Raw genomic sequence first — 26,108 nt, forward strand, 5'->3', positions numbered from 1 at the left:
TCTGGAAAGTGACTGAAAAAGTGGAATTGTGAGTTGCCACATTTACCTGCACCAAGCGTGTTCAGCCTGAAGGCAAAGCATTTTCTCTAACTGCCAGATCTCCAAATTCTGATTAGGCTATTCTATTCTGTTACCTGTAATAAAACATTCCCCAAGACAAACATAGACACCCTTAAAGATAAATGACACCTCAAATGCCACTRTCTCTAGTCTGTGCCCACAAAATTGCACATGCAGCCTAGCAGTCTCTGGTGCATTTACCCTGTGAAACAGACAGGAACTCAGCATAACCCTGCTGATAACACACAAGAAGGAACAGAGTTCAGGTCATTCCTCCTTGGATGGGTTGTCTCTGCAGGGTGAACAGGAACAAAGCAAAGTTTGTTTTGTTTTTTTTAAAGGAACAGGGAGGAATAATGCATACAGGCAACAGCTCTACTCAACAGCAGAGACAGATCTTTATATCCACAGAACACAACTGCCATTTTAAACAGAGACAATATTTTGTTCTCCTTTTCCTTAAGGATAAGGACTCTGAGTGCTGCTGCTATGAATTTTAAACACAGCAGGTGAAATTTTTGAAGGAGTGCAATAGACTCAGATAGACCAAACAGACCCTTACACAAGTCCTGCTATAAAATGAAGCCAATAATAAATGATTCAGATAAATTTCATGGATGTTAAAACATGAAAGTATGTGTCACAAAGGGGTAAAAACACAGTAACAGGGGTTATAACCGTATACTCAGGGGTATAACCCTATACATTTTACTGAACTTTAACAGCTAATCAGCCATATAAAATAAGTGATTAATTTATTCATCCTTTATTTAATCATCTAGCTTGTATGTATTAGGAACAAGAATTCTATTTCCAGGCTTGAATATGTGGAGAAAGCTAAGGCATCCATACCCAAATTACACATACTGCACATCTTAAATACCTAACTAGCAATTAAAACAGTATCTCTAGCACAGAAAAACTAATGTTAGTAATTTTCTGACCTCTTAATGTTTAAACAGCTATAACAGTGCACAATACCATTTGTATAAAATGAAAGGCATATAATAAGGCAGGGATAGATTCAAATATTTCGTTAATTTTAAAATTATTCAAAAGTGGATACAGAAGGAAATTCATTCTCCAAGCCCTGCAACTGAAATTTCTAGTTATCAGTAGCCAAGCTGATAGGAAAAACCTTCTAATGGTAATCTAAAGAGGTGAACCAGCTACAGAGATAAAGAATTTTCCTTCGCAAAGGTACTAACAGCAAGTCAAATAAACATCTATCAGGAAGAGTGTGGTTGCAGGAGTATGGAGTAGATGACCTCTCAAGAACTTTCCAGTCCGCCCCCTCCTTCCCTTAAATGATTTATGATGCATTTTAGCTGTTGACATCAGTCATCAGGACATTTCTGCAGACATCTAACAATATACAAATAAAAAGGAAGCTCTGTTTAGGTCAAAAGACACGATAGGGTTGAAGAGAGGCACCAAATATGCAAGTTTTCTATTTAGGGTGGTGAATTACCTGTACAATTTGAAGCAAATGACGATCATTTTATAGTTTTTCAGTAGGTAATCAGTAAAAGGGTAGCAACCTTTTTAAATATAAAGTATCTCTCACCAAAATTAGGTGTGCAAAAATCCTAAAGCAAGTGTTAGTTACCCTCAAGAAAAAAAAAAAAAGCACAGGTAACCATGCTGGCACAATTCTGTGAGAGTATCTAAAATATAAATGTTTTACTAAAACATTGACATTAAGGTGTTCTAATAAGTCCTAGAATAGACCCTGACAAGTGCTTCTCAATTTCTACAGGACAACACAAAGTAATGTGAACCATTGCAGACTTAGGCCATATAAAAGGAATTTTATTCTTTAATGGATCACTAGTGCAACAAAAAAGCAGTTTGCTCAGTAGAAGCCAGCAGGCTTCTGAGAATCAGTAACTTTTTCCAGTGCTGTACAGAATCAAGAGATTTCAGAAGCACAATTCTTGCTTCAGGGGCTGTTGGTGGTCACTAATTCTAGCATTACAATGGATCCTACAGCATTTTACATTTTAAAATGTGCTAGTACCAGTGCTTTTTCATAGAACCAGGATGCTTGAAAACATGCATATTCTACAACTGTAAAAATTATTCCTTTGAGTGTGTCATGATCTAGATGAAATAAACTATCAAGTCAGAATTGTTTGCAGCCCACCTCACAGTTCCTGAGACGGCGTGCCCATGAAGGTATATTTGGGGGCAACGGCTGGACAGGGATAGGAAAGGGATCTTCCACTAGCCTGAAAAAATATAATATAATAAAAATCTATACAGACAGCCAGGAGAGCAATAGTTTAGTCTAACATATCAAATCAGTACATTATGTATACCCCCACAGCATATGACCAAACTACAGACATTGTATCAACTTGCCTTGAAAACCTGGGTTTGATTTTTCTCATATTCTACTTTATTGCCAAAATAATTCACTGTAAATATCAATATGTTAAACACCACTGTCTTCTATGTTCAGCAGGACCTCTAAGTATTAAGTATTCTCAGTATTACATCCTAAAAACAATAGCTGAAACGCTGGTAAAAAYTGACTGACTGATTCTCTTGATAGTTTGCTTATTTGGATAGATGGTAGAATGCTGAGGTTAAAACCAATATCAAATGTGTGTTAAATGTTGCACATTTTAGTATATTTTAAATTACTGAAAAACAGTTCCAACAACTATTTGAACTACCTACCTAGTTTCTCCATTCCTTAAACTCTGGGGCAGAGACAATGCTTGCTCCTAACAGTTCTGAAACGATCTTTCCCAAACCCATGTACATCACCTCCTGTCCATTCAAATACGTCTCATTCTCAGAATGTTTTTTCCTAACATATCCAAATTACATTCACAACATCCATTCAAAAACTGTTTTTTATTTTAACTATTTCTTGAATACATGTAATTTGTGCTATATCTCTAAGATTATTCTAATTTCTTCTACTTCCTGATTTCAAAAGAGCATAAATTAATGAGAAGTCAAACCATAAAACTTTTTTTTTTTTTTTTTTTAAGTGAAAAGAATCCCCGAGTATTCAGGATTAAAATACTAGGCATCACTTAGCACTGTGACAGAATCAGGTGGATATCAAAGAGAAGAAAAGCATGACTAAACTATTTTAACTTTAGAAAGTTCGCTGATCAATCTGCTTGTCTATTGTTCCACAGAAACACAGTTAGCAGCAGCTTTCTCAGATTTTATCAAAGGAATTTCAAGTTCTCTGAAGAACAAAGATAAGGTTCTCCCTATTAAGRCCAACTATTAGTCTCTACCTAGCAAACTAATTTCTACACACTACCTAAGATCCACTCACCCTCTGCCCCTTTGTGGGGGTTGGGGGGGGGGCGGTGTCTATAGATTTTAATATACTGATACAAGAAACTCTACTCCCTCAAGCTTCCGCTTTCCCTGCAGCTCCTTCACTGAAACATCTTCAGCTCTTGGCAATACCAGCATCTGTCTGGAGTAATTTCAGTAATTTTCACTGTGTTACTTTAAATGCCCACCTGTTGTTCTGGTCAGAATATATCCAACTTTCTCTGGAAATCAGGCACTTTAACTGCTCTTTCCATTGCTCTGTCACAGATAAATGCTCCCAGCAAACACAGTACGCTATACATCGTTCACTAATTCTAAGGGACCATAACCTCCACCGAAATATTCTGTGGTAATTTTATAGTAACTGTTGCAAAAACAACTGCAGGAAAAACTGGCAGTACTACCAGCAGGTCAAAGTGCTTGTTAATCCTTTTAACTCCTGACCTACCTGGTGGTGTTTCTTTTCGATACAGAGAGAGATGCATGTGGATGTGGAACGTAACTGCTTGTACTGTCTCCTATAGCAGCCACCGCTACCATCCGCAAGTTCCCATCACTGCACTTCTCTTCTGAAACATCTTTGCAAAAACAAAATATCCTCCTGGTTAATAACTGAATAAATATGGGGAAATGACAAGCTACGATTAAACTGCGTGTGTCGGAAAAGTAAGAGTTTTTGCATGTGAAATAAGAGGATTTCTATATGACAAACTACAAAGAAGTTCAACAGTTGTGAATCAATACTGAAAAAGCCTAGGCACAAATATGAACATAAACTTGATAAGGTTGTTTATACTCTGGGACTTTGATATCTTGCTACTGTTAATGCATCCCTCCATGATGAAGCAAATAATCAGAACTTGTGGAATAATCTGCTTTATATTTCCAAAAACCCATACTACATTGCAAGACTGTTTTGGACAGCTGCAAATCACACACTGTTTGCTTTCAAATAAGAAAGAAGTGGATTATGATACTGTTTTGTACTTAGAAAAGAGCACCTAAACAACTAAAAATAGGCCCCTAGTCTCCGAATCTGACATGCTGTTAAAGCCTACCTGAACTGAGTAAAGACTTTTGCTAATCATAGCCCCTCATTAGAGGTTGTCATCCTTCAGATCTGCTGTGTACCAGCACATAGAATTGCTCCCTTACCCAGTTCTGTCAATAGAGTCAGTTTATCTACAGTCTAAGAGCACAGGAACACCTGTAACATATGGTAAGTGACTGATCCTAATCAATACATTTGCATACTAGCACATAAATGGCTCTTTTCATCAAAGCAGGTAACAGATTAATCCTGTCAACTGAGGCAAAACAAGTCACTAGCATTACTCCTGCTACACAACTAAAAAAAATTGAAGCAGCAAAGATACAGATCCAACAGTACAGAAAGAATCAGTGCCTGAGCTGGTTTTCAACATCAGAGCATTCAGCATATGGGGTGGGGGTTTTTTTTTGGAACTTATTTACATGAAAATGTATTGGTTAGGACAAATGTTTTAGCCTTTTTTTGATAATAGGGAGCAATCCATAAGCTAACAAATACTGTTATATTGAAGCTGGCATATCCAGTTAAACAAAAACATGGTGAAAAATTGTGAAAGCAAGCATTTCATATTTTGGTCTCTGCACAAACAAAAGGAAATTCTCTTTAGATGCTGGATTTTTCCCCTTAAATTATGAAAGCTTCTTCCCCACCTGGAAAGAGAGGGGTCGGGGAAAAGAGAGAAAAGCTATTGACTCAGCACGGAAATCACTCTACTAGAAAGTTTGTGCCAGAAGATTCACAAGTGTGCACCTCAGAGTAACACACTCAGGCTCAAAACCAGGAGTGCTTGTTCCTTCTACATGGACATGCCCTTAGAAGACTAAGCTCTGGTCTGAACCCCATGCCATTTTATGCATTACCACCAGCTGAAGGCATGTGAAACTCAAGGACTAACAGCCCTTTCTCCTTCCCCTTCAGTCTCTGTAGTAAACCACTGACAAACCTTCCTAATGGTCTTTTAAAAATAAAGGAGATCAAATAACTAAAAAGCCTTTTACACAGTAAGTTTTTAGAAAAAAATTAAAATCTGCAGCACTGTTGCAGAACATGAATTCAAATACTGTGAAACTGAGCTATCTGCAAACACGGAGCCTCAGGTAGGATAAAAAAAATGGGAAGGCAAAAATACTATATGCAAGCATTGCAACTCACTGCCTACAAAAAGTAGCAGCAATTCTTCAGTAAGTGAAAGTTTCACAGTCAGCCTAAAGTCACCTAAGATTACAGCGTAACCGAAGGGTGGTCTCACCCCTACAGTAACAGGTGGAAAGGGAGGGAAGGATGCCAGGTTAGGGCAGGAGCAGGCCTTTCAACAGAAGGTCACGAACCATAGTCCAACCTTAAGTGAAAAAAAGTTGGATCATGATTTGAATCCCAACTCCTTTTTCTGTCCACTCAGCATCAGGATTCTAGTCTTATCTAAGAGCACTCAAGCTGCAGGAACGCTGAACTAGAACTCAGATTTTGAGAACTCGCTCAAGTTTTGAGAATTTTATCCAGAAGAGGCAAAATCAGTTCAAAAAAATTTGGAGAGTTTGACAAGATGTCACAGCTTAGTCAGTTCTCAATCTTATTCTGTGAATGTAAACTAGTACACAGCCTTCAGCCATCCAGCTAAGCCTGCAAATGAATAGTCATCTTTCAGATTTCACTATGTTCCTTTTCTAGAGAAAAACTTAAATTTTGTGTTTGCAGCTGTGCATCTCATCACATGCTTAAAATGCGACACTTAACACACTGAGGGCAAAAGATTGGCAATGAAATAAAACGTACAGCTTATTTTCTTCATTGGGAACTGATTTTCTCCCTAGATAATTCATTTCTGGCTTCACAAAAAAATTATCACCACCAGCGGTCTCCAGAAAAGACCAAAATAACCATCAACTCTTCTGCGGCATTACTTGAATTAACTACTTCACTTAAAGTGAAATAAATAACATGAAGCTGAAAATACAGTTTTTTGATACAGCATAAATATCCTTATTGACAATAAATAAGACAAGAAGCAGCTTTGTGCTTGATATTCCAGTTTACCCATCACATGTCTAAAGCAAGCACAATAACCCTTATTTCATAAGGCTTTTTGTCCAACACAAAACATGTTACGTGGGACAGCAGATTCACACTTGAAAGGCAAATTCAGTAAGTACGTATTTTTGTAATTATCTTAAGGAAACTAAGGAAAACTAAGGAAAGAATTAACTAAGAAATTAAAAAATTAACTAAGAATTCTCTAAGCATACATACAACAGGTTCTTAAAGAGAGATCATGCAGGACGTTTAGTCACAGGACACCCTCTGTTCCCACAGGTTAAACTCACCCTGCGTGCTGGTTACATCCAGAAGCTGTCCTTGAGGAATAATCACTTGGGCCATTCCTGGCTGGGCAGACGGAATGACATGCAGCACCTGTCCATTTTCTGAATGGCTGGCAACAATCATCTGTAAGGCAATCACACAAAAAGATGAATGGCACTATAACGTATGGAGATTACCACACAGCATGATTGGATTTGGTATCAGAACAAGAAGTATTCTAGTTGAAACTAGGACCTCTGGGTTAATTTGTTTTCACATAATACTGTACAAGTAAACAGTATATTTATTGTCAATTTTTTAAAACTACTTCCCACCTTTTAAAATAGTCTTCTAACTCATTAGAGAGGAGAAAAACTAACAGGATTCTACTATGAATTATACACTTATTTGAAACTTGGAACATCATTATTAAAGCTATCAAAAAACCTGAAAACCATTCACCATTGGATTCACTGTAATCACATTCATGGATGAGCAGAATTAATCACAATATATAAAAATGTTGATCTTTATTTCTAAGAAACTGACATTAATGGGCATCCTTTAATGCAAAAGCAGAAAGAAGAGAAGCTTCAGAACTTTAAAAAACAAAAAATAAATTGCCTAGCATTCTTGGAAACATAACAAATCACTCTTCATTGTGAACACTTCCGTAAATATCAAAGACTTGTTCACAACAATGTTATAAACCTAGGATAACATGAAATGTAATCTTGTTTCTAATTTTTTATGCTTCAGATAGGTGAGCTGTCTTCAAAAACAGTACAACACATGCCAAACAAACTCTCCGGGTAAAAGAGTTACCTTTTTATAAAGTAAGTGCTAAGAACTACAAAGCAATGTTTTAAGCAAATTAATTTGGAAAAAAGGAGGGCCTTAATGGGYAAACTTACTGCTAATGTCACAATTCCAAAAAACAGATAGAGACTTATAAAACAATATAGTGAATATAAAGAAAGCAGCAGTGGCAAAAGTATGAGATCTCATTGCACAATCACATCCTGGCTTGATAATGACAAAAGACATAATGTTGTTATTTAATAAAATTAGTAACAGCTAGAGTCAGGATTTGGCTACTTGGGGAAGAACAACCAGAGCATGACCTGAACCACTGAAAAGTTTCATCTTGTTGCTACAGACAAAGCCTGAAACAGTTGTTACAACAAACTAGCACCATATAAAAAGTTCCTTCAAAGAGCTTCCACCTTTGTGAATATAACACCTGCTCTGTTTTAGACATGCTCACCATCTGCGTACTCGGCCCTCCCAGTGACTGCAGCTCATAGAGAGGTTGGCCATCTGGGTTTACCAGGTGGAACTCCTCTGCCGAGAGAGGCTGCAGCTGGGACAGCTGCACAGGCACAGCTGAGGACGGAGAACTGCCCGAGACGCGTACTGTGATTGGCAAGGCTGCAGGAGAGTCACTCTGTCCAAACGACCTTTCCCTGGAATCCATGCAGGTTAGATGCTTTCACAGAGGAAAAACAGTAGAATTTAATCCTTAGTTGTAGTTTCTGCTTAAAAAAAAATTTAAGTTTAAAAACTGGCATGCTACATTTTATTCACAGAGGGAGTTCTTTTCCTTCTGATCAAGAAGCTACTAGCTAAGACTAGCAGTTCTGTTTTTGTTTTCCATTTCCATGTTGAAAATATGAATACATTTCTGCTTCCTGACTAGACAGTCTCTACTAAGAGGAAAGAAAACCCCTTGTGTCTACGATCTGTTCCCCAAAATTGCTCACCACTTTGAAAAAACTTGAGTCCACCCACCCAGGAACTTAAGGTTAAAAGAAGATACCAAAACCAAAAACAAAACCCTAAAACATCCAACAACTCAATTTCACAATGAAAGAAATCCTACATATTCTTCTACCCAGCTTTCACATACATGCGTTTAGGTATGAAGACAAAAATCTCTGTAAGGTAACAAATGCATTCCTAACTCTTTACTGCAGAAGAAACACAAGCAGCACAAAACAACAAATTCAAATACAAGAATTTATATATTGCAAGACCAAGAATCAGATTTTATTAATATCTCTTAAAAATATGTACTCAGAGCTCATTCTCATCAAGCTTGTGGAACTGGATTGTTACAGCACTTTCCATTTTTATTTAGTTTACATGCTTAAACGCAAACATCTGTCCTTTTCAAACTCAGACATTGCAAAATAGTAAACATTTTAAAATAATGAAAAATAGGTAGCCCTTGTGCAGGATATCATATCAGGCTGTCACTTGGCCAGTGCAAGGAGGAATGCAATTTGTTACATCTCTTGCAGCAAACATATAACTGTCTCTGATGTTACTGCAACAAAAAATTTGCAAACAACCTACCCAAAAAGTGAAGAAAGCATTTCTAAATTCTGTATTAACATCAGAATTGGCCCAGATAACATCCTCAGAATTTCTGAAGTTTCAGCAGGGAGGATTTATATCTGACTGTTATAAACTACACAAGAACAGCAGCAATGAATGCCTGGCACTGGTTGCTTTAAAGACATTGTGTAATACAGAGGCCATGAGCACACTACTAAAACAAACACTACCTGAATGATATTTTATGTTAGCAGTAGTTAGCAGAAGAACATTTATACATGGAAATATTTCTGACTAAGATACCTGGCAACATTAGATAAAAAATACTAAACACTCCCCTCCCTTGGTACCTAGACAGGTGTCCTTTATCCTTGGCTTCCTATTTTCCCACATACAATCACAAAGCAATTTGACCTGATTTTCAAGTGTTCTGAACCTCTTTTATTCCCAGGCATATCATCAAGCACTCTTTTAATAAAGGATTTTCTTAACACAATACAAACACGTATTTCTTCAGCACTACAAAAGAATCTACTAAATATCATTATTAGAAGGCTGTCTAGTTACACACAACATCTAGATATTCATCAGTTCAAAAATGACGCAAGAAGCCAAGGTAAGGAACTGCTGTACTTTGTAAAAGGACACGCTGTATTCGTATCAAGAGAAAAATACACATATTGACAAAACATCATACTGTAAATTCATCAGAGGATGGAAAGAAGGCATCCACAATGACAAGACATTCAGATCTCACCTTAAAAATCCGATCATCTCTTTTTGACTCCCCTGTACTACTACAGTTGATTACCAACAAGTCATTGCATCTTTCCATAGTGACATCATGATCAACTCCATTTTCTTCCATTACAAGAGGACCTGGAAGAGTGACAAAACTTTATTTCAGCCTCCCATGTAAATGTGCTTTAGACTCAACCAAGATGTTGCTGTACTTTTTTGGTCTTACTAATTTAGCCTTACAAGTTCCAAACCCATTGCAAGCTAATGGCAGAGCTCTCAAGATAAAATCCTTGCCTCCTCATTATTTTATATATTTCTCACTGCAGAAAAATTTCAAAGGATTGCTCCAGGAGCACAKTTTAGCTCCTCATACAAGAAAAATCTGCTTTTCCAAGAAATCACAGACTTTGACTTGTTGTCTTTGTGCACACAGATACAAAACATACATACATGCCCTCATGCTCTTCATCTAAACATGTCGACGAGCACTCATCTAACAACTGCACACATCTAGAGAATACTTGATATTTAAAGCCAGCTCTGCTTTATAAAAATATTACTCATCTACTTCTACAGTAAACACACAGGACTTGTGTTATCCCTCTCTGCCATGCAGCCATCTTGAAGTAAAGTACAGTTGTTTTAAAGCAGTATGAAACAATGTCTAAATGAAAAAGAATTACTATTGTTAGTTTGCAGCAATAAATTTTAGGCAGGAAAAATGCCATATATTCAAAACAAAACTTGGCATGAACCATGTGACAAAGAACAAAAAGCTAGAACTTCCAGGAATTTGGACATTTACCTCACATCCCAAAGAAAAGTATTTCAAAAAGCTCAGCTGCCCATTCTAAACCTCCAAGCAAGCAGAGAATATTAGGCAGAGAACTGCCACATCCACAGGATAAGGTTTCACCTAGACAGTAAACCCTTTAAAGCAGCAACCAAATCAAACCCAAACATGTGTAAACAATGAGACAAAATGTCAATTAATTTAACTTGTCCTCTACATTACTAGAGCGCATATATATTCTAGAGTACACAATGCCAAACCAAATAGAAGAAATCTTAATTTGTGCAATTCTGGAGTGTGTGTGGGGGAAGCATTCAGTATTTTTTCATTCAGGATTTATTTTAAAGACAGGCAGCATTATGTTAGTGCATGACTCCTACCAGCTTTATCTTCTTCACTACACCACATGGTACATTCCTTGAGATAGACCTTCTTGGTTGTGACATTTCAACCATTTACTACTTTAGTAAGGAGAACATACAAGGCTAGTGAATCATTTGAAAAGAACTGTACAACCCACGAAGCACAAATTTGTTTTGCAAAGACATAGTGGACCACAGGCAAAGTAAATCCACATCTCTTTGTCTTTTGAAGCTTAATAAAGCATCCTGCTGATACGAACAACATTCCAAAGTTAAGCTGCTCATATGCTCAATATGCTAAATGCTTTAATCTAAAGCAGATTTAGTTTTCCACTCAATTTTCAAATGATAACACTCCAAACCCAGTTCCAAATGAAGTTACCTCATGTTTACTGAATATTTGGTAGCTTTGGATTTGACAAAAATGATGAGAAATTTCAGTTTAAACATTTGAAGGATGTAAAGATGTTTACAGCAAGTGAAAAAGCATAGAAAACTAGATTTTACTATTAATCATTTTTCCCCAGTTAAAAGATGTGAAGTAAGAAGATACATCAGTTTTGCCGAAGCGATACATTTAGCTCTTTTAGATAGACTGAAGATGTTCCTTCCACAGATATTRATGGCATATAGTCTGAGTGCATTAAAAACCTAGTCTGAGTGCATTAGAAACCTACCATGGACCACAAGGATAGCTGCACTGGGATGGACCAATGGTCCATGAAGACAGATATCCAGTATCCAACACTGGCTAATAATAATCTGCAGGGAAAAATGATAACAGTAGGGCAAATATATAATGATATTTACCCAGCTTCCAGTTATAAACAGCCCAGGAATTTCTTGAGCCTGAAGTAGTATCTTTCTGTTTAAAAAGCCCTTGGTACATTTTTCTTCTGTGAGTTTRTCTAACCACTGTTTTAATCTAGTAGACTATTGGCAGGCACATCAGCCTGGGCAGTAATAAACTTCATAGTTTAACCACACAGGTTGCATTATCCTAAGTTCTGTGCAACTCCAAACAAAAAAAGAAAATAGCTCTTGTTCTAAAATAATATATTTTTACTGATACTTAGAAGTATAAACATATTTAATAAATTTCTTAGTCATATAAATAATGCCAGCAAATTCCCAAAATAACAGTTAAATCCTGTGTATATGTATACACGGGCATAGCTGGTCATGGATGAGTAAATAATATACAAGTACCTCTTCCTGTCATAAGCACACACCACAAAAATTTCAAATGTAACACYACTGCATCATACATTTAATAACAGGTTGAAGAAGTGTCACAGCTCAGTGTTAGTGTAAAACTGGGTCAAAAGCTCTGTTCCTCTGTGCATACATCAGACAGAAGCAACTCTATGCCTCAAGTTTAGACTTAGGACAGCTCCACCCAAACCACTCTAGCCTATGTTCTGCTCTCCATGAATTCCACCACTACAAGGCTGTTTCCAACCCAATAGTTAGCTTATTCTAACACTGTAAGACTGGTTCCTTCTCCCTGCTTCCCATTTGGGAAGCACTTTGTTCAGAATAAAAGGATCACTCATATCTATGGCTGTTGCTATCCTTGGTTCCACTCTACAGAGAGAGTAAGCAGCCAGGGGAACCACTAGCACAGGAAAAAGCATTGACCATCACTAGTGTTTTAAGCGCAGTCTTACAGACAGGATTTTCAAGAAAGCATATGTTATGTACTGCAGTCTAGCCTACAGCATTACCATCAGCAGTTCAAGTCCAAAGACAAATATTCTGAGAGTTTAAGATCATTTAGCAAAAAACAAAAGGCAGGAAGACCTCAACCCATTTAGCCTTCAAGAGCTCCCATGACAATACACCCATCAAAACTAGTGACACCCATTGCATATGCTATGCTCTCACTAATGTGGACTGTCATCCACAAGCATAGCTTGCATAACATCAAATATTCTCAAGAGGAATAGGATTTCAATGCACAGAGGTGAATCTTTCATATAAAAGAACTATCAATATCATCTGTAATCCAGAAGCCCGTACACTGATCTTTATATATAAACATTTTTAAGACAGTAACAGAAAAGTAAAAATATCATTATTTTAAAAAACTATTATTGGCTAGTTATACCCCCCCACCACCACCACCTAAGGTGGAGTACTAGATTTCTGTATTTTCTTCCCTCTCATTTCTTATTTCATGATCACACCTATACCTAGAAATTACAAGCACTGGTCCCTAAAAATACATACATTCTAGACTAACATCATTTTAAGGTCTCATATTAACTCTTGCTTCTGCCTTCCCTCAGTTTGGAGGCCTCTATGTGAAGGCAACATGTGGCCAGATCCCAAATGGAAGCACTGCTTTTCAGAATCCCAGAGCTAATTATTTTAGTACTGAGTCAAAAGTGCAAGATTTTAGTCACAAGAAGAAAGCTAAACCGTAAAAAATAGATGAGTTCATTGTGATAATGAGTACATTCTGCCTAGGAATACTTTGTCTGGGGAAAAACAAATAAAAAAAAAAAAGAAGGAATTCTCTTACATTGTTCAAGTCTAACTCTTCAATAAATATCCATGTTATTTAAAAATCAAAGCYTGAGTGTGCAAGTTCATGTTTCTAGTACTTCTGATAGGGATATGCCCCATTCTCATTTTGGTTTTATTTATAATTCATGACAGGAAAAGCACACAGTCAAAAGCCTCACCAGCAATCTGCTCCAGGTTTCCCATAAAATAATTCAAAGTTGTTATAAAAAGATCTAAGATAACTACAAAGCTTAACACAAGTAAACACCCTCTCTGAAAAAGTGGTCTCTGATGACGTTTCTCTGACAAGCATTATAAAGGGCATGAATTATAGTAAAATATAATGGGAAGAAAAATAGGGCACGGTGATCCCCTCAAGTGAATGAGTTACAATTGTAGCTTTATATTAACTTGTACCAGGTTTGAGATGTAGCTCATCTCCATCATGGAAGAACAAGTGGTACTGTTAAGTATACACAGAAGGTCTCACAACCAACGTACAAACCACAGTAATAACTGATGAGGCATTACAAAAAAATCTGGGAGCTACTACTTAAAATGCTTCTCAAGTAAATAAGTTACTTTTGTGTATCTAACACAAGTAATAAGAAAACACACTCGTATCAATTACAACATTATTAATGCTGACAAAAAACACAGATCTTTTAAATACACTTGACGAAAGACATAGAAAACATGATTGATCTTGGAGTCTCATAAAAACATAAAGACACAAAACTTGTCTGCTCCAGCAAGTCACCCCAACTTGAATCATCACACAGTGAAAACTCAGCTATTCCCAGAGAAGCCACAAGTAACTGTCAAAAAGGCAGGAAAGGGGAGGAGGGGGGGAAAAAAAAAAGTCAAACACACCAAGTGCTCACACAAGCATCCTTCTCCAAAACAAAAAATTCACTTATAGCTTCTTTTAAAATTCACTGTGTGTTTGGGCTTATTATTTTTAAAAGGAAGTTTACTGTTTATGTGTGACTTTATATGCAAACASAAGCCAAACCGTATAAAGATGCTATCAGCAGCAACAATCATCCCCCTTAGCCCTCCTGAGCTCCAGACTCTGGCAGTGTGGTAGTTCCACAAGGAAAACCTCTCACCACTGTGGTCAAGGGGGGAAAGCCGGTACCAGACACTGCCTTACACCGGCTGTTCCTGGCCAGGGCTGGGCATACGGCAGGACCGGCTCTCCCTCAGGTGAGAGGGGCCACCAAGCCCACGGGTCCAGCAGCGCAAGGACTGATGGAGAGCCGGGAAGCATCCTCACACCCCCAGCCCTTGGGGAAGCAGCGGGCTCCACTTCCAGAGAGCCTCCCAGCCCGGGGCAAACGGAGAGGGAATTTACTCCCTACCCTCCACTGGGGTAAACGGGGGAGAACCTCAGCCCCTACCCCTCATGCTCTGCTCCCTCACTGGGCCAAACCGAGGGGGAACTTCATGCCCTGCCCCTCGATGAGGCGGGCAGGGGGACACCTCACCGCCGACCTCCACTCGCTCTCTGGGGCGGCCGCGGCCGCCTGCCTTCTTCCCTTCAGCGGGACAGTCGGGCGGAGGTGGGGGGCGGGGCGCGAGCCGCCCGCGAGCAACGGCTCGCGCGCGCGACTGTTACCCAGTCCCCGCGCAACGGCTCGCGCGCGCAACCGCCCCGGCCGCAGCCCCAGCCGCGCGGGGGGACGGGGACGTGACGCCGCCATCCCGCGGGGAGCAGGAAAGCCTCCAGAACGAGCGTACTCAACCTGGCCTCGGCTCCCGCAGGCTGCCCCGCCGGGCCCGCCCCTCGGCGCACGCGCCGGCAGCGCCGCAGCTCGGGCAACCGCCGCCGCCCGCCCTGCAGCTGTGCAGCGCGCGCAGAGGGCGCCGGGACGGCAGCGGCGGCACCTCCCGCGAGCCGTAGTCCGCGCGCCGCGCAAGGCACGCCGGGGGTTGTGGTCTCCGCGTCCCGCAGCGGCGCCGCGCGCCTGCGCGCTTGGGACAGACGCGACGAGCCGCTGCCCGAGCGCCCGAGCGGCGGCAGCATGGCGCAGCTCCCGGCGCGATTCCGCACCGAGAGCCAGAGGTAAAGCGCGGGCGGCGGGCGGCCGGGCCGGGCCGGGCCGGGCCGGGCGGTAACGGCGCTGTGTGCCCGCAGGTACGCCGTCGAGGATGTGCCCTTCTCGGTGCCCGCGGCCTCTGAGGTCGCCGACCTCAGCAACCTCATCAACAAGCTGCTGGCGGCCCGCGACGGTAGGTGTTTGTCGCTTCGGCTCGCGGCGGCGGCGGCCCCCGCCCGGCCGCGCAACGGGGCCGCTGCGTACGCAGCGGCGGCTGAGCGCGGCCTTCCCCGTGTGTTGCAGCGGAGCACAAGCATGTGGAATTCGACTTCCTCGTCAACGGCCAGTTCCTGCGGGTGCCGCTGGTCGCGCACATGGAAATGGAAAACATCCCCACGGTGAGCYGCGCTCGCTTCACCTCCGCCTTCCCGGGGGCGGGACACGCTTTGGACAGTTTGCACTGAGTCACTCGTAGCCCAGCTAGGAAAACTTCCAGCTTCTGCAAGTTTTTTTGCTCAGTTTTTCTTCTTTTTCTGGCGTACCCAGGAACCTTCCCTCTATTTTGCYATGTTTAATCGCTTTGTGGACTGCAGGTGTCCTTCCTAATGGTTAGAGAGCCTGGGACTGAGCAGTGCAAGGAACGTCCTTATCCAATCTGTTGTCATTACATAATTCAGAAGTGACACTCGTCCAGTTCAGTTCATTATTAACATATTTTTGCTTCCTGCTCTCTAATTACATTGGAGGGGGGAAGAGGGAAGGTTAGCATTACCTCTAGAAATGCAGTGAAGTATTTTAAATCCTAGTCTTACAGTGATAGATATAGAAGAAGAGGAACCTGAAAAATAAAAAGATTTACTTTTGCTTCCAACTTGTTATTAATAGTAGTTTGATAAGACTATGGAAAGCAATATAATTCAGGGACTTTTTTCTAAAGACCGTGGTTCCACTAGCACGGGTGGCAAAGGACTTGGACAGCCAAGATCTTTGCCCAATAAACTTGTATATTTGTATCACACTACAGCTAATTATTACTATTTTTGATTAAAGAATAAAACCACACTAAATAAGCATTTTGTCTGTGAGCTCAGGAAGAAGTGGTGGAAATAGAGTATGTGGAGAAATACATGGCGCCTCAGCCAGAGGAATGCATCTTCCACGACGACTGGATCAGCTCTGTTCAAGCCACTGAAGAATGGTACCACACTTAGTAGTTCTAAGTTTTGCCTTGCTTAATCCTATTGTAAGCAGAGGACTCTGGTGTCAAAGGGAGTAGTGGTCTTTCTCTTTAATAATCTTTACTTTTTCACCTTTTTCTGGTTTTGTTCTGATTTGACCTGGCAAGTCAGTCAGCTACTTGCTTTGGAAGGTAGCTCAGTTTTAACACCTCTTTTCTGTGCTGACAGTGACTTTAACACAAGTGGAAAATAACTAAGGTCACAGAAGATGATATATTTTTAATACAAATGCGTAATACCAATGCTGCTCTCTCTAAGGACAGCAATGATTTCTTTCTTTCCAATTTTTTTTAAGCATAAACCCTTTTTACTTCAAATGTGACATTCACATAGCAACAAATATATCTGCAGAACCTTTGTGCAGAGCTTTTTTTAAAAACCCAATACTTATACTTGCCATTTTCTGCTGTATTTTCAAATTTGTTGTCCACTCAGGTAGGCAACGTTTCTACACTATGTAATGGTTTGAAAATGCTTTGAGATCCTCTAGTACTGTACTGTGAACAATGAATTATCTTTCATTCTAAATGACATGTGAGATCTTAAATTATATATCAGTCTTACCTACCAACATACATAGTATTCTTACTTCATTGCTTTTCTTTTCATCCCATACTCCTAGCCTTGCAGTTGTAGACCTTCATGAAGCTTAGCTCTGTAACAAAAAGTTCATTTACTTTCCAGAACTCACATTTTTACACAAAGTAGTTCAGTAGTTCATTTCAGCTAACTAGTTACTATGCTAACATATTTCTAAGTTTCTGATAGACAAGTTTTTTCATRAAACATTATTTGTTTTAAAGACAAGAATGTTTCAACTTCTGTACCTTGTAGGATATTAACTGGCTCCTATGACCAGACTGCTCGAATCTGGTCTTTGGAAGGAAAATCCATTATGACAATAGCTGGGCATACAGAAGTAGTGAAGGACGTGGCATGGGTAAAACAAGGTCAGTATATCTTATTATGGGACTAATAATAGTTTGATTTATTGGGAGAGAAACATCAATATTCCTCAACCAAAGAATATTCAGTAATCTAGGTGTTACAATTATTTTAGCCTGTCAGTGATGTTAGAAATAATAGTGTCTAAAAAAAATCCATTGACAGTAATGAACTGTTTAACGTGCACATTGCCTATAACCAGTCTTCATTAGTAGGTATTTTTATACATATTTACATTCATTGTACTTGCAGGGTAATGTGATGTAAACTGAGATGTATATGGGATTCTATCTATCTCTTATTTCTTCTTTGACTGGAATAATTACTATAAAAGGCTTTGGAAAGTTGAGCTGAGTGTGAGCATGACTTCTTTCTTCCTCAGACAGTTTATCATGCCTGTTACTCAGTGCTTCTATGGACCAAACTATCCTGCTGTGGGAGTGGAATGTGGAGAGAAACAAAGTGAAAGCCCTCCACTGCTGCAGGGGACACGCTGGGAGCGTAGACTCCATAGCAGTTGATTGCACAAGAACTAGAGTGAGTGACTCACAGAGAGAAATCTTTGTCTTTCGGGATATTAACAGCCTGTATCTCAAAAATCATCTTTTGGTCATCATATTGCTATGACTGATACACTGAAATTTCCAGTCTTGTTATAAATGGTGGTTATTAAGGATTACTAGTGTTACGTCAACACAAGGTCATCTTTTCAATGAGATGCACTTAACCTCCAATATTGCAAAAAGCTGAGTGTGACTTAGATAGCACGAGACATTGTACTGCTGCTTTTGACTTCTGTGAGTAAAGTTGGATGTTTAAGTAAATATTGCAGATAGCATAAATTTGAGTGTGGGTTGTAATGAACTGTTTTCAAATCAGACCTAAATTCCCACACTAGTTTTGGATGTGAAAAATTTTTACAAAGTGATATTCAGAAAAAGCAGGTGGCAGAAGAGTTTCTTTCCTTTTATCCAGGAATTCAACAGTAAGAGCATTCAATACTGCAGGTGGAGTCACCCTTCTCTGCTTGACTCAGTATCAGACAGGTTAAAATAAAACCTTTTGGTGCTGAAGGAAATAAAGAGGTCTTTTGTAGGCATTTTTCCTGCAAGGAAAGGAAAAAAATTTTGATCTATACCAAAAACTTTGTTTTCAGGATTACAGCGCTGTTCTTCATGTATTATAAAGTATTGGCTAATTTTTTCAAGCAGCATGTGAATTTAGTATGGCTTACAAGGTCTTTCTGGATCAGCTTTTAACAAAATGTTTCTGTTCATACAGTTCTGCAGTGGATCTTGGGATAAGATGTTAAAGATCTGGTCTGCAGGTAAGATAAGCATAAGCTGGGATTCTTGGCTTTGTAGAACTTCAAAATGGTGCTTATGACAAACAATTATGGATATCTGAATATTTTTGTCTTTAAGGAGAATTTGAATATGTAATAATATCAAAGGCAAGCTACCACAATTTTTTGCAGTAGCTTTGCAAGACTATATATCACTGTCTTAAGTTACTGGGGGTTTTTTGCGAACACTTAATTTTCAGGTATGGTTGACAATTGCCTGCTGCTATTTACTTTATTCAGAACACTCAGTAGTTTGTATCTGTTTCATATATTTTTAATAGGTTAATATAAGTGTGCAGGTTTGAATATGGACTCTTTATAAATCAGAAATTTGTGGGTTATTTTCCTGTTCTATTACTGGCACCATGATATAGAAGACAACAAGATGGCCAGATCTTTTCTAGAAATATAAACTAATCCCATTTGATCTGAATGTCTTCTTTCGCTATGACAAGTTATGCTCTTTCAGTGTGGGGGTATATATGTGGGTACTGTAGCTAAAAGAAAGATTGTGTTTACCACACAACACGATTCTTCTGTTGGGATTTTCCCTGAGGAAGGATGGTTTTAAAAATACAACAGGGACTTCCGAGTTCAGTTACTTGKTCTATTTTAAAACTGTATGACCTGGATAAGATCACTTAATTTGTGTTCGTTTTCCTCACACACAAAATGGAGATAATACTGATATCATTAGARGCGTATGGTTAAATTAAATCATGAATCATAAACAAGTTAGATACTGTGATAACATGAGTTTCTGCATAATTTCTTATACGAAAATGCATTTCGAAAGTCTCTAAATTGAGTTTGACTGTCTTCTGTCATAGTACCTACAGATGAAGAGGACGAAATGGAAGAGGCAGCTAACAGACCACGGAAAAAGCAGAAAACTGAACAGTTGGGACTCACAAGGGTAAGATGAGGTCCAAGTTTGCCCACAATTTAATTTTAAAATTGTGGCCATGTAAAATAATTTATCTTTGTTAAAAGTGACTACATGGAAACTTATGGTGATGTGTCTGAGGCTGATCAGGCACACATTTATGTGTTGAAACAATAGCTTTGTCTATGATACTCAGTCTAGTCTCTTCTCACCCTTAAATTGTAGACACCCCTCACAACCCTCTCTGGCCACACAGAAGCCATCTCTTCTGTGCTGTGGTCAGATACTGAAGAAATTTGCAGTGCATCGTGGGACCACACCATTAAACTGTGGGATGCTGAGACAGGAGGTCTCAAATCAACTTTGGTGAGATCACTATACACAGTTTAAAGTATTTTGTCAGTAGGTGCAACTACAGTCCAGGTTAAAGAAAAAAATTGTACAAAACCAAAGACTGGAGCTCCTTTCTTAGAGTTATTCCTTTCTTTTTTTTGACAGACAGGAAACAAAGTGTTTAATTCTGTCTCCTACTCACCACTGTGTCGACGCTTAGCATCTGGGAGCACTGACAGACATATTAGACTATGGGATCCTCGCAGCAGAGGTGAGCTAAAACATGCATATGCACAAAGGCGTTTCTTCAGAATCAGAACTTCTTGTTGGAAGACATCTCAGACTGTTTTCTGGTGCCTCTACTTGAAACAAGCCATTTGGGAGCCTTTATGTAATACAAAGATTACTTCTATTTTCCATCATCTGATGCAGGACTTCTTCAATTTCTTACCTAACAATTTAGAAAATTAACTCAGCTTTAAGTTTTCCATACTTCTTTTAAACTTATGAAAAGTTGTGAAGTTACAGGCCTAAAACTTTGCTTGCTTGTTTTGTTTCGTTTTTTTGGCGAGAGTCAGTCCCTCTGCCTGGATGCTACACCTAAGTTTAAATTGGGGGGACCATCATTAAAGTGTAATAGTAGCCAATTTGTTCTGATGTAATGCTGCCATGTCTGACAGGGTGGCTAATCACTTATGACTGAGCCTACCAGATTTATTTCATAGACATTTTTACTTGTTCAGCTTCTATAAATATGATTCAGGGTTTAACTATTATCTTTAGGGGAAAAACTTCACTATTGTATTGTTAATACTACAAGCCTTTTTTTTCCCCCAAAAAAATGTTCGTAAAGAGAGTTTAGTGATGAGAAAATAAGTTTTGATTTGTTTGGGGKTTTTTTAATTCTTTTTTACCAGAACTTGTATGGCAATGTTTGCTTTCTTCAAAGTTCACTTTGTTTTTTGAAATTAGAATTACAGAATAATGGGGAGGAAACTCTTACCTTGAACACCTAGGTGTGGCTCTGACTGCTTTTTCTCACTGGATTTTGTACGCATCTTAAAAGGATCTGTTTCAATTCACATCTGCTGAGTGGCTTTTTTCTTCTTCTGTCCAGATGGCTCCTTGGTTCTCTTGTCTCTGACTTCTCACACAGGCTGGGTGACATCTGTGAAGTGGTCACCCACCCATGAGCATCAGCTGATTTCAGGTTCTCTGGACAACATTGTGAAGCTTTGGGACACCAGGAGGTAAAACAAACATGCATTCTTTGCTATTTAAAGGCACGTGAGCTTATAGAGTCAGTTAACCTAGTGAAATGGGAAAAACGGCCTGAAAAGTGAACAGAGGAAGAACTGAGAAAGAACAGCCTCAGTGTCTGTGGAAATCCTCTAGCATTTAGGAGTCAAGCACATAAGGAAAGGGAGAAAAATACTTGTGTCCTACCAGAGGACCAATGGCTTAACATCTATGGGAGCTGTATGATGGGTTGGACAAGACTTATCTAGCATTAATAATAGCAATGATAACATTGCTACTGGGATTAAGAACAGCAGAGGCTCTGCTCAACATTCCTCTATTTTAACAAACAAAACACATTCTATTTCTAAAGAACGAGCTTAATAGTGTGAAGTTTTACTTGCTCCCCTTTTCAGACCTTTCATAACAAATCTCCAAGGAAAAAATTAGATTGCATTTGTAAGACTTAAATGGTTTGTCTGGAAAATACACAGTCAAGCAGTATCCAAACAGAAGGAGAAAACTGTATAAGTTGTTCCTAAAAAAACCAAACTCCTCAAACTTCAATCTCATTAAAGTTGTTTGCAAGCAGTTGAAAAATATTGCTGCTTTTCCTTTTGGGGATGTAGGAGAGGTTAAAACTGGTGTGATCAGCTCTGGAGAAAGCAATGAAAATACAACAGATGGTGGATATCTGTCCTTTGTGAAAGCATTTGTAACTGCTAGACCACATCTGTTTGATAACATCCTGCCCATATTTCTTCCTGGGACCAATTTTGCATACAGTAACTGCTCACATAACTTCAGATGTGTGACAGTAAATGTCTTTGTTTTACCAGTTGCAAAGCTCCTCTGTACGACTTGGCTGCTCATGAAGACAAGGTTTTGTGTGTGGACTGGACAGAAGCAGGGGTAAGAACCTCAGGAGCAAGATACTGAATTTACCTGCACAGTGGTTAGGAAGAGGGCTACAAGCAGTTAGGGACCATTTTTCCTTTACGCTTAAAGGTGGAAGAGAGCAGGAAGTTTTAAATGTGCTTTGATTGATACTGGGCAAAAGAGAAAGAGTTACTGTCTTACACATTGCGGCACTTCCCCCTACTATCATGCAAGGAAGGAGGATGGGGGTTTAAGCTCCATAGCATTAAGTGGACATTACACCAATACCCCAAACAGGGACAGATGTGAGAACAACAGAATACCTTACTGAGAAAAATACATATTCCAAGGTACTGTTTGCTCCTATGGGGATCAAAGAGGCAGCATGAACAGACAGCTGGGGCATGGCAGTACATGTTGAAGGGGGAACTGTACGGTAACCTGTTCTGCTACTGTAGTTCTGCTGCTGTAGTGAAAAACACAAATGCGTAGAAGGGGAGAAACAATTTTGTTCATGTTCAGGTTCTCAGTTTAGCTCCTGTTTTCAGGAAATGAGAAAAGGCAGAAAAAGCTTTAGAATTTTTCCCACAAAACTTTGCTTTTTCTACTTTCAGGAGGAGGGTAAGAGACGAGTACTTCTGCTCTTTGATTCTGGGTTTTGGTCATGTGTTCAAAGTTCATTATTCATTACTTCTCTTGTTTAGCTCTTCAAAGTAAAGAAAATTGGACTCCTCAACCCTTGTTTGGGTATTTTGCTTAGTTTTGATACTAATCATGGTTTGTTTTTCCTCTCATTAGTTGCTACTGAGTGGCGGTGCAGACAACAAACTCTACTGCTACAAATACCCAGCCATAGCCTCTGATGTTGGAGCATGAAGGTCAACAGCCAGAAGATTTGTAAAAGATACTTTGCAGCAGTCCCTCTGTGTTGGCATCCCTGCGCAACTTACATCTGAAGACAACAGTTTTCTGTAGCTCAGAGAGCAGCTGTTTCTATTTTTTTTGTATTGGTAACCTATATCCATATTTATAATGGAGGAAGGGCACCAAGCAGCTTTAAACGAGATTAGTGTGAAACAAAAATCAAACTGTTCCTTTTCGATGAGCAAACATGGCATTGAATTAACATCTTTTCTCTTGTAAGAAGATGGTACAAAACTTACTGCCATGTATTAAGAGTCAACTGTTCCTGATATTTGCAGAAAAATTACTCACTAGACTAAATTATTTTTTAAGTTTACCCATTTTTCCTTGAAATAAAGCTTTTATCTATAGTTCATTGTTTTAGTGCCTCACTTCAGATAGAAGTTAGACTTCTGCAACTCTCATTTCAGTATGGCTGTTGCCAGTTCTTTAGATTGGGTCCTTAATTGACAAGGTCAATCCTGTTGTTGGGGATGAAGACTTTTGTTTGCAGTGCAAATGGTATGATTTACTTGTAAAGGAACTTGACAGACTTACTGGGAAATGGAAAATTCCATTTTTTATTGCTCAGAAGTTAGGGCTTTACATATGTACTTTATAAAAATATCCCTGACTTGTTCCGCAGTACATACTATATTGCAGTGGCAGTACAACTAATGTGATACCTTACTGCTAAAAAAACATGCCATATAGCTTTACAAAATGAGATGTTCAGTCCCTTTGAAAACTGCAACCATTAGTGAGAATGCTACAAATTGTTATAGTTCATTGGAGCCTTATGTCACTTGGACTATCAGCTTAGTTTAGAAACATTAATATTATTTAGACTTAAGAAATCCCAGCTGGCATTAATTGCTTCAATTTCAAACACTGAATCCATTAAATGTACTACACTTGTCACCTGTAGTAAATACCAGAGTCTAGCTACAAAGGCAGGGTTCAGGAGATTGCAGCTGAGAAGCAGGAGGATTTTACACCGTCTTCTCATCTTGGGTTCTCTTATTCAGAACAGTACTGCATCAGACACAGAATAAAGAACTAATTAAACGATATTAACATTATAAAGAGATACTAGCATAACTGTAACATTCCTTTCAAATGCATCTCTCTATTCAGTGTCCCAGAACCTACAAGAATACCTTTTAGATTTGGCTACTTGACAGTTCTTAGGATTCTCTGTTATCTTAATTTTAAAATATTTTAATGAAAATACTTGTTTGCCTCCAAACACGCAGTTCTCTCCTTTAAAATAACAATGTGAATGGCCAGCATGAGTTGATTTTAAAATTTTGAAATTTGAGTCAAAAACAAAATGATTTTTCCAGAACCAAGGTGCTGACAGTGATTCAACCCACTTTTTTTTTTTTTTTAAGCATTTCTAAATATTTCTAGTGCCCCGGTAGCATTATATGGAACAGTAAAGAATTGTTTTAAATACTAACAGCTAGTTTTCCTTAAACATCAAAGGGATATTATAACCTAAGGGACTAAATACAATCAACTGCTGCAATCTTTACCCATTTTTGTGTCAATAAGGACATGGATTGAAGTTGAAAATGACACATTAGCCACTCCCTTACATTTTGCATTTAGTATTAGAAAATGTTATCTGTCAGAATTCTAGACAGGTCTAATCATCTGTTTGACAATTTCTTTTTGAAGTTGGCACCCCAAAATAGAAATTCTTAAAATGGTTATTTTTTAGGTCATTGAACCCAATTAATAGATTCATATAAGCACAAGACATTGTGTAGGAGGACCAACAGGAGTGAAACTGTTCTGGTTTGAGAATACTGCATGGAAACTACAAGTTCTGGAGTTTGTATTCAGTCTGCAGGGACAAAACTATATAGCTTGCTATTTTTGGCCAATCTCTGACCAAACTTATGATTCTTAAAATATTTTCAAACTTTTTTGGGGGGCAAGGGGCGGAGGAAACACCTTCTTTGTTTTTGAAAGGCTTTGCAATTAATTGTTCTTTTTTTGCTGTACCCTAATACCTGGTTTAAGCTATTAACTTCTGCTAGCACGCATACACTACTCTAAATACAGTTCAAACAGTATTACACGTTAAGGCACATGTTAGAAGTGTTAATTTAAGACAAGGGCTCACCTACTTGGTYCTTGGTCACTCTTGCATTTTCTGTTCATATGTTTGCTTTTTCCCCAGATGTCTCTTTCAGCGTTCTTTTATTTTGAGACTTTCATCTCTGCTTCTGCATGATTGCCATCCTTTCCTACAGCCAGCCTTGGCAGAGTGTTGGCTTTTCTGTCTTGTTGGCATTTTGTTTGTTTTTTCTTTAAAGTTCTCAGCCTTCTCTCAACTAGAACATTGAATTAAAAACATGGGAAGGGGGAAGGAAACTGTAACTGTTCTAGTGAAAGTGACACAATAAAACCTAAATCCAAATGTGTGTATGATGCAGTTCACCATGGTACCATCCACAGAATCAGCAGCTTTTCCATAAACCATGCAGACCCTCCACCACAAAGGAGCACACCAGCTCCACCCACAGCACTGTGCACAGCAGTCTCAACCTGCAGGCAGCTCATGGCTTTCAGCCCCTCAAACTGCATGTTCCACTTCTGATACTTCCTCCCCAGCCAAATGCTTTACTACTGGTCATTACCTCTCCAGATCAGCTTTGCTCGCTGCACCACTTTCCTGCAGTCTTCTCCTCCAAACCCTCTGGCCCAAGACCACCTCCCACACCTGACCCTTCCCTCTGTGACTGGTCCCAGACCCGCTCAGTACCAGCCTCCCCTGCGTACCCACTTTCTGGGCAACCCACCTATTTCCAACCTCAGACTT

General features: G+C 39.2%; 2 protein-coding genes across 2 annotated transcripts in view; one reads left to right on the forward strand and one right to left on the reverse strand.

Moving 5' to 3' along the window:
• The window catches only part of CARF (calcium responsive transcription factor), a 32,262-nt gene extending 17,338 nt beyond the window's left edge, over positions 1 to 14,924 (reverse strand). The window contains exons 1-6 of the mRNA XM_026087026.1: positions 14,869 to 14,924; positions 9,816 to 9,937; positions 7,986 to 8,207; positions 6,742 to 6,862; positions 3,818 to 3,947; positions 2,207 to 2,291 (exon numbers count right to left, since the gene is read on the reverse strand). Of these exons, the coding sequence (XP_025942811.1) occupies positions 2,207 to 2,291; positions 3,818 to 3,947; positions 6,742 to 6,862; positions 7,986 to 8,207; positions 9,816 to 9,937; positions 14,869 to 14,875 (687 nt within the window). The 5' untranslated portion in view covers positions 14,876 to 14,924. The remainder of the gene's footprint in view (positions 1 to 2,206; positions 2,292 to 3,817; positions 3,948 to 6,741; positions 6,863 to 7,985; positions 8,208 to 9,815; positions 9,938 to 14,868) is intronic.
• Positions 14,925 to 15,438: 514 nt separating this feature from the next.
• WDR12 (WD repeat domain 12) lies at positions 15,439 to 23,630 on the forward strand. The gene is made up of 13 exons (XM_026088871.1): positions 15,439 to 15,533; positions 15,606 to 15,700; positions 15,811 to 15,905; positions 16,599 to 16,705; positions 17,580 to 17,695; positions 18,073 to 18,227; positions 18,972 to 19,017; positions 19,866 to 19,951; positions 20,147 to 20,287; positions 20,420 to 20,525; positions 21,372 to 21,504; positions 22,333 to 22,405; positions 23,171 to 23,630. The coding sequence occupies exons 1-13, from the start codon at positions 15,493 to 15,495 to the stop codon at positions 23,246 to 23,248; spliced, it is 1,272 nt and encodes a 423-aa protein (XP_025944656.1). The 5' UTR covers positions 15,439 to 15,492; the 3' UTR covers positions 23,249 to 23,630.
• The last annotated feature ends 2,478 nt before the right edge of the window (positions 23,631 to 26,108 follow it).

The sequence above is a fragment of the Apteryx rowi genome, unplaced genomic scaffold, assembly GCF_003343035.1.
Source record: "Apteryx rowi isolate R43461 unplaced genomic scaffold, aptRow1 scaffold_12, whole genome shotgun sequence".
In the NCBI taxonomy this organism is placed as follows: Eukaryota; Metazoa; Chordata; class Aves; order Apterygiformes; family Apterygidae; genus Apteryx; species Apteryx rowi.

Bases quoted from the DNA above. Each gene is read 5' to 3' on its own strand.
- WDR12 (XM_026088871.1), top strand. From the start codon at position 15,493: ATGGCGCAGCTCCCGGCGCGATTCCGCACCGAGAGCCAGAG. The intron at 18,228-18,971 runs GTGAGTGACTCA...CTGTTCATACAG, and splicing joins TTGATTGCACAAGAACTAGA to TTCTGCAGTGGATCTTGGGA. The intron at 19,952-20,146 runs GTAAGATGAGGT...CTTAAATTGTAG, and splicing joins AACAGTTGGGACTCACAAGG to ACACCCCTCACAACCCTCTC.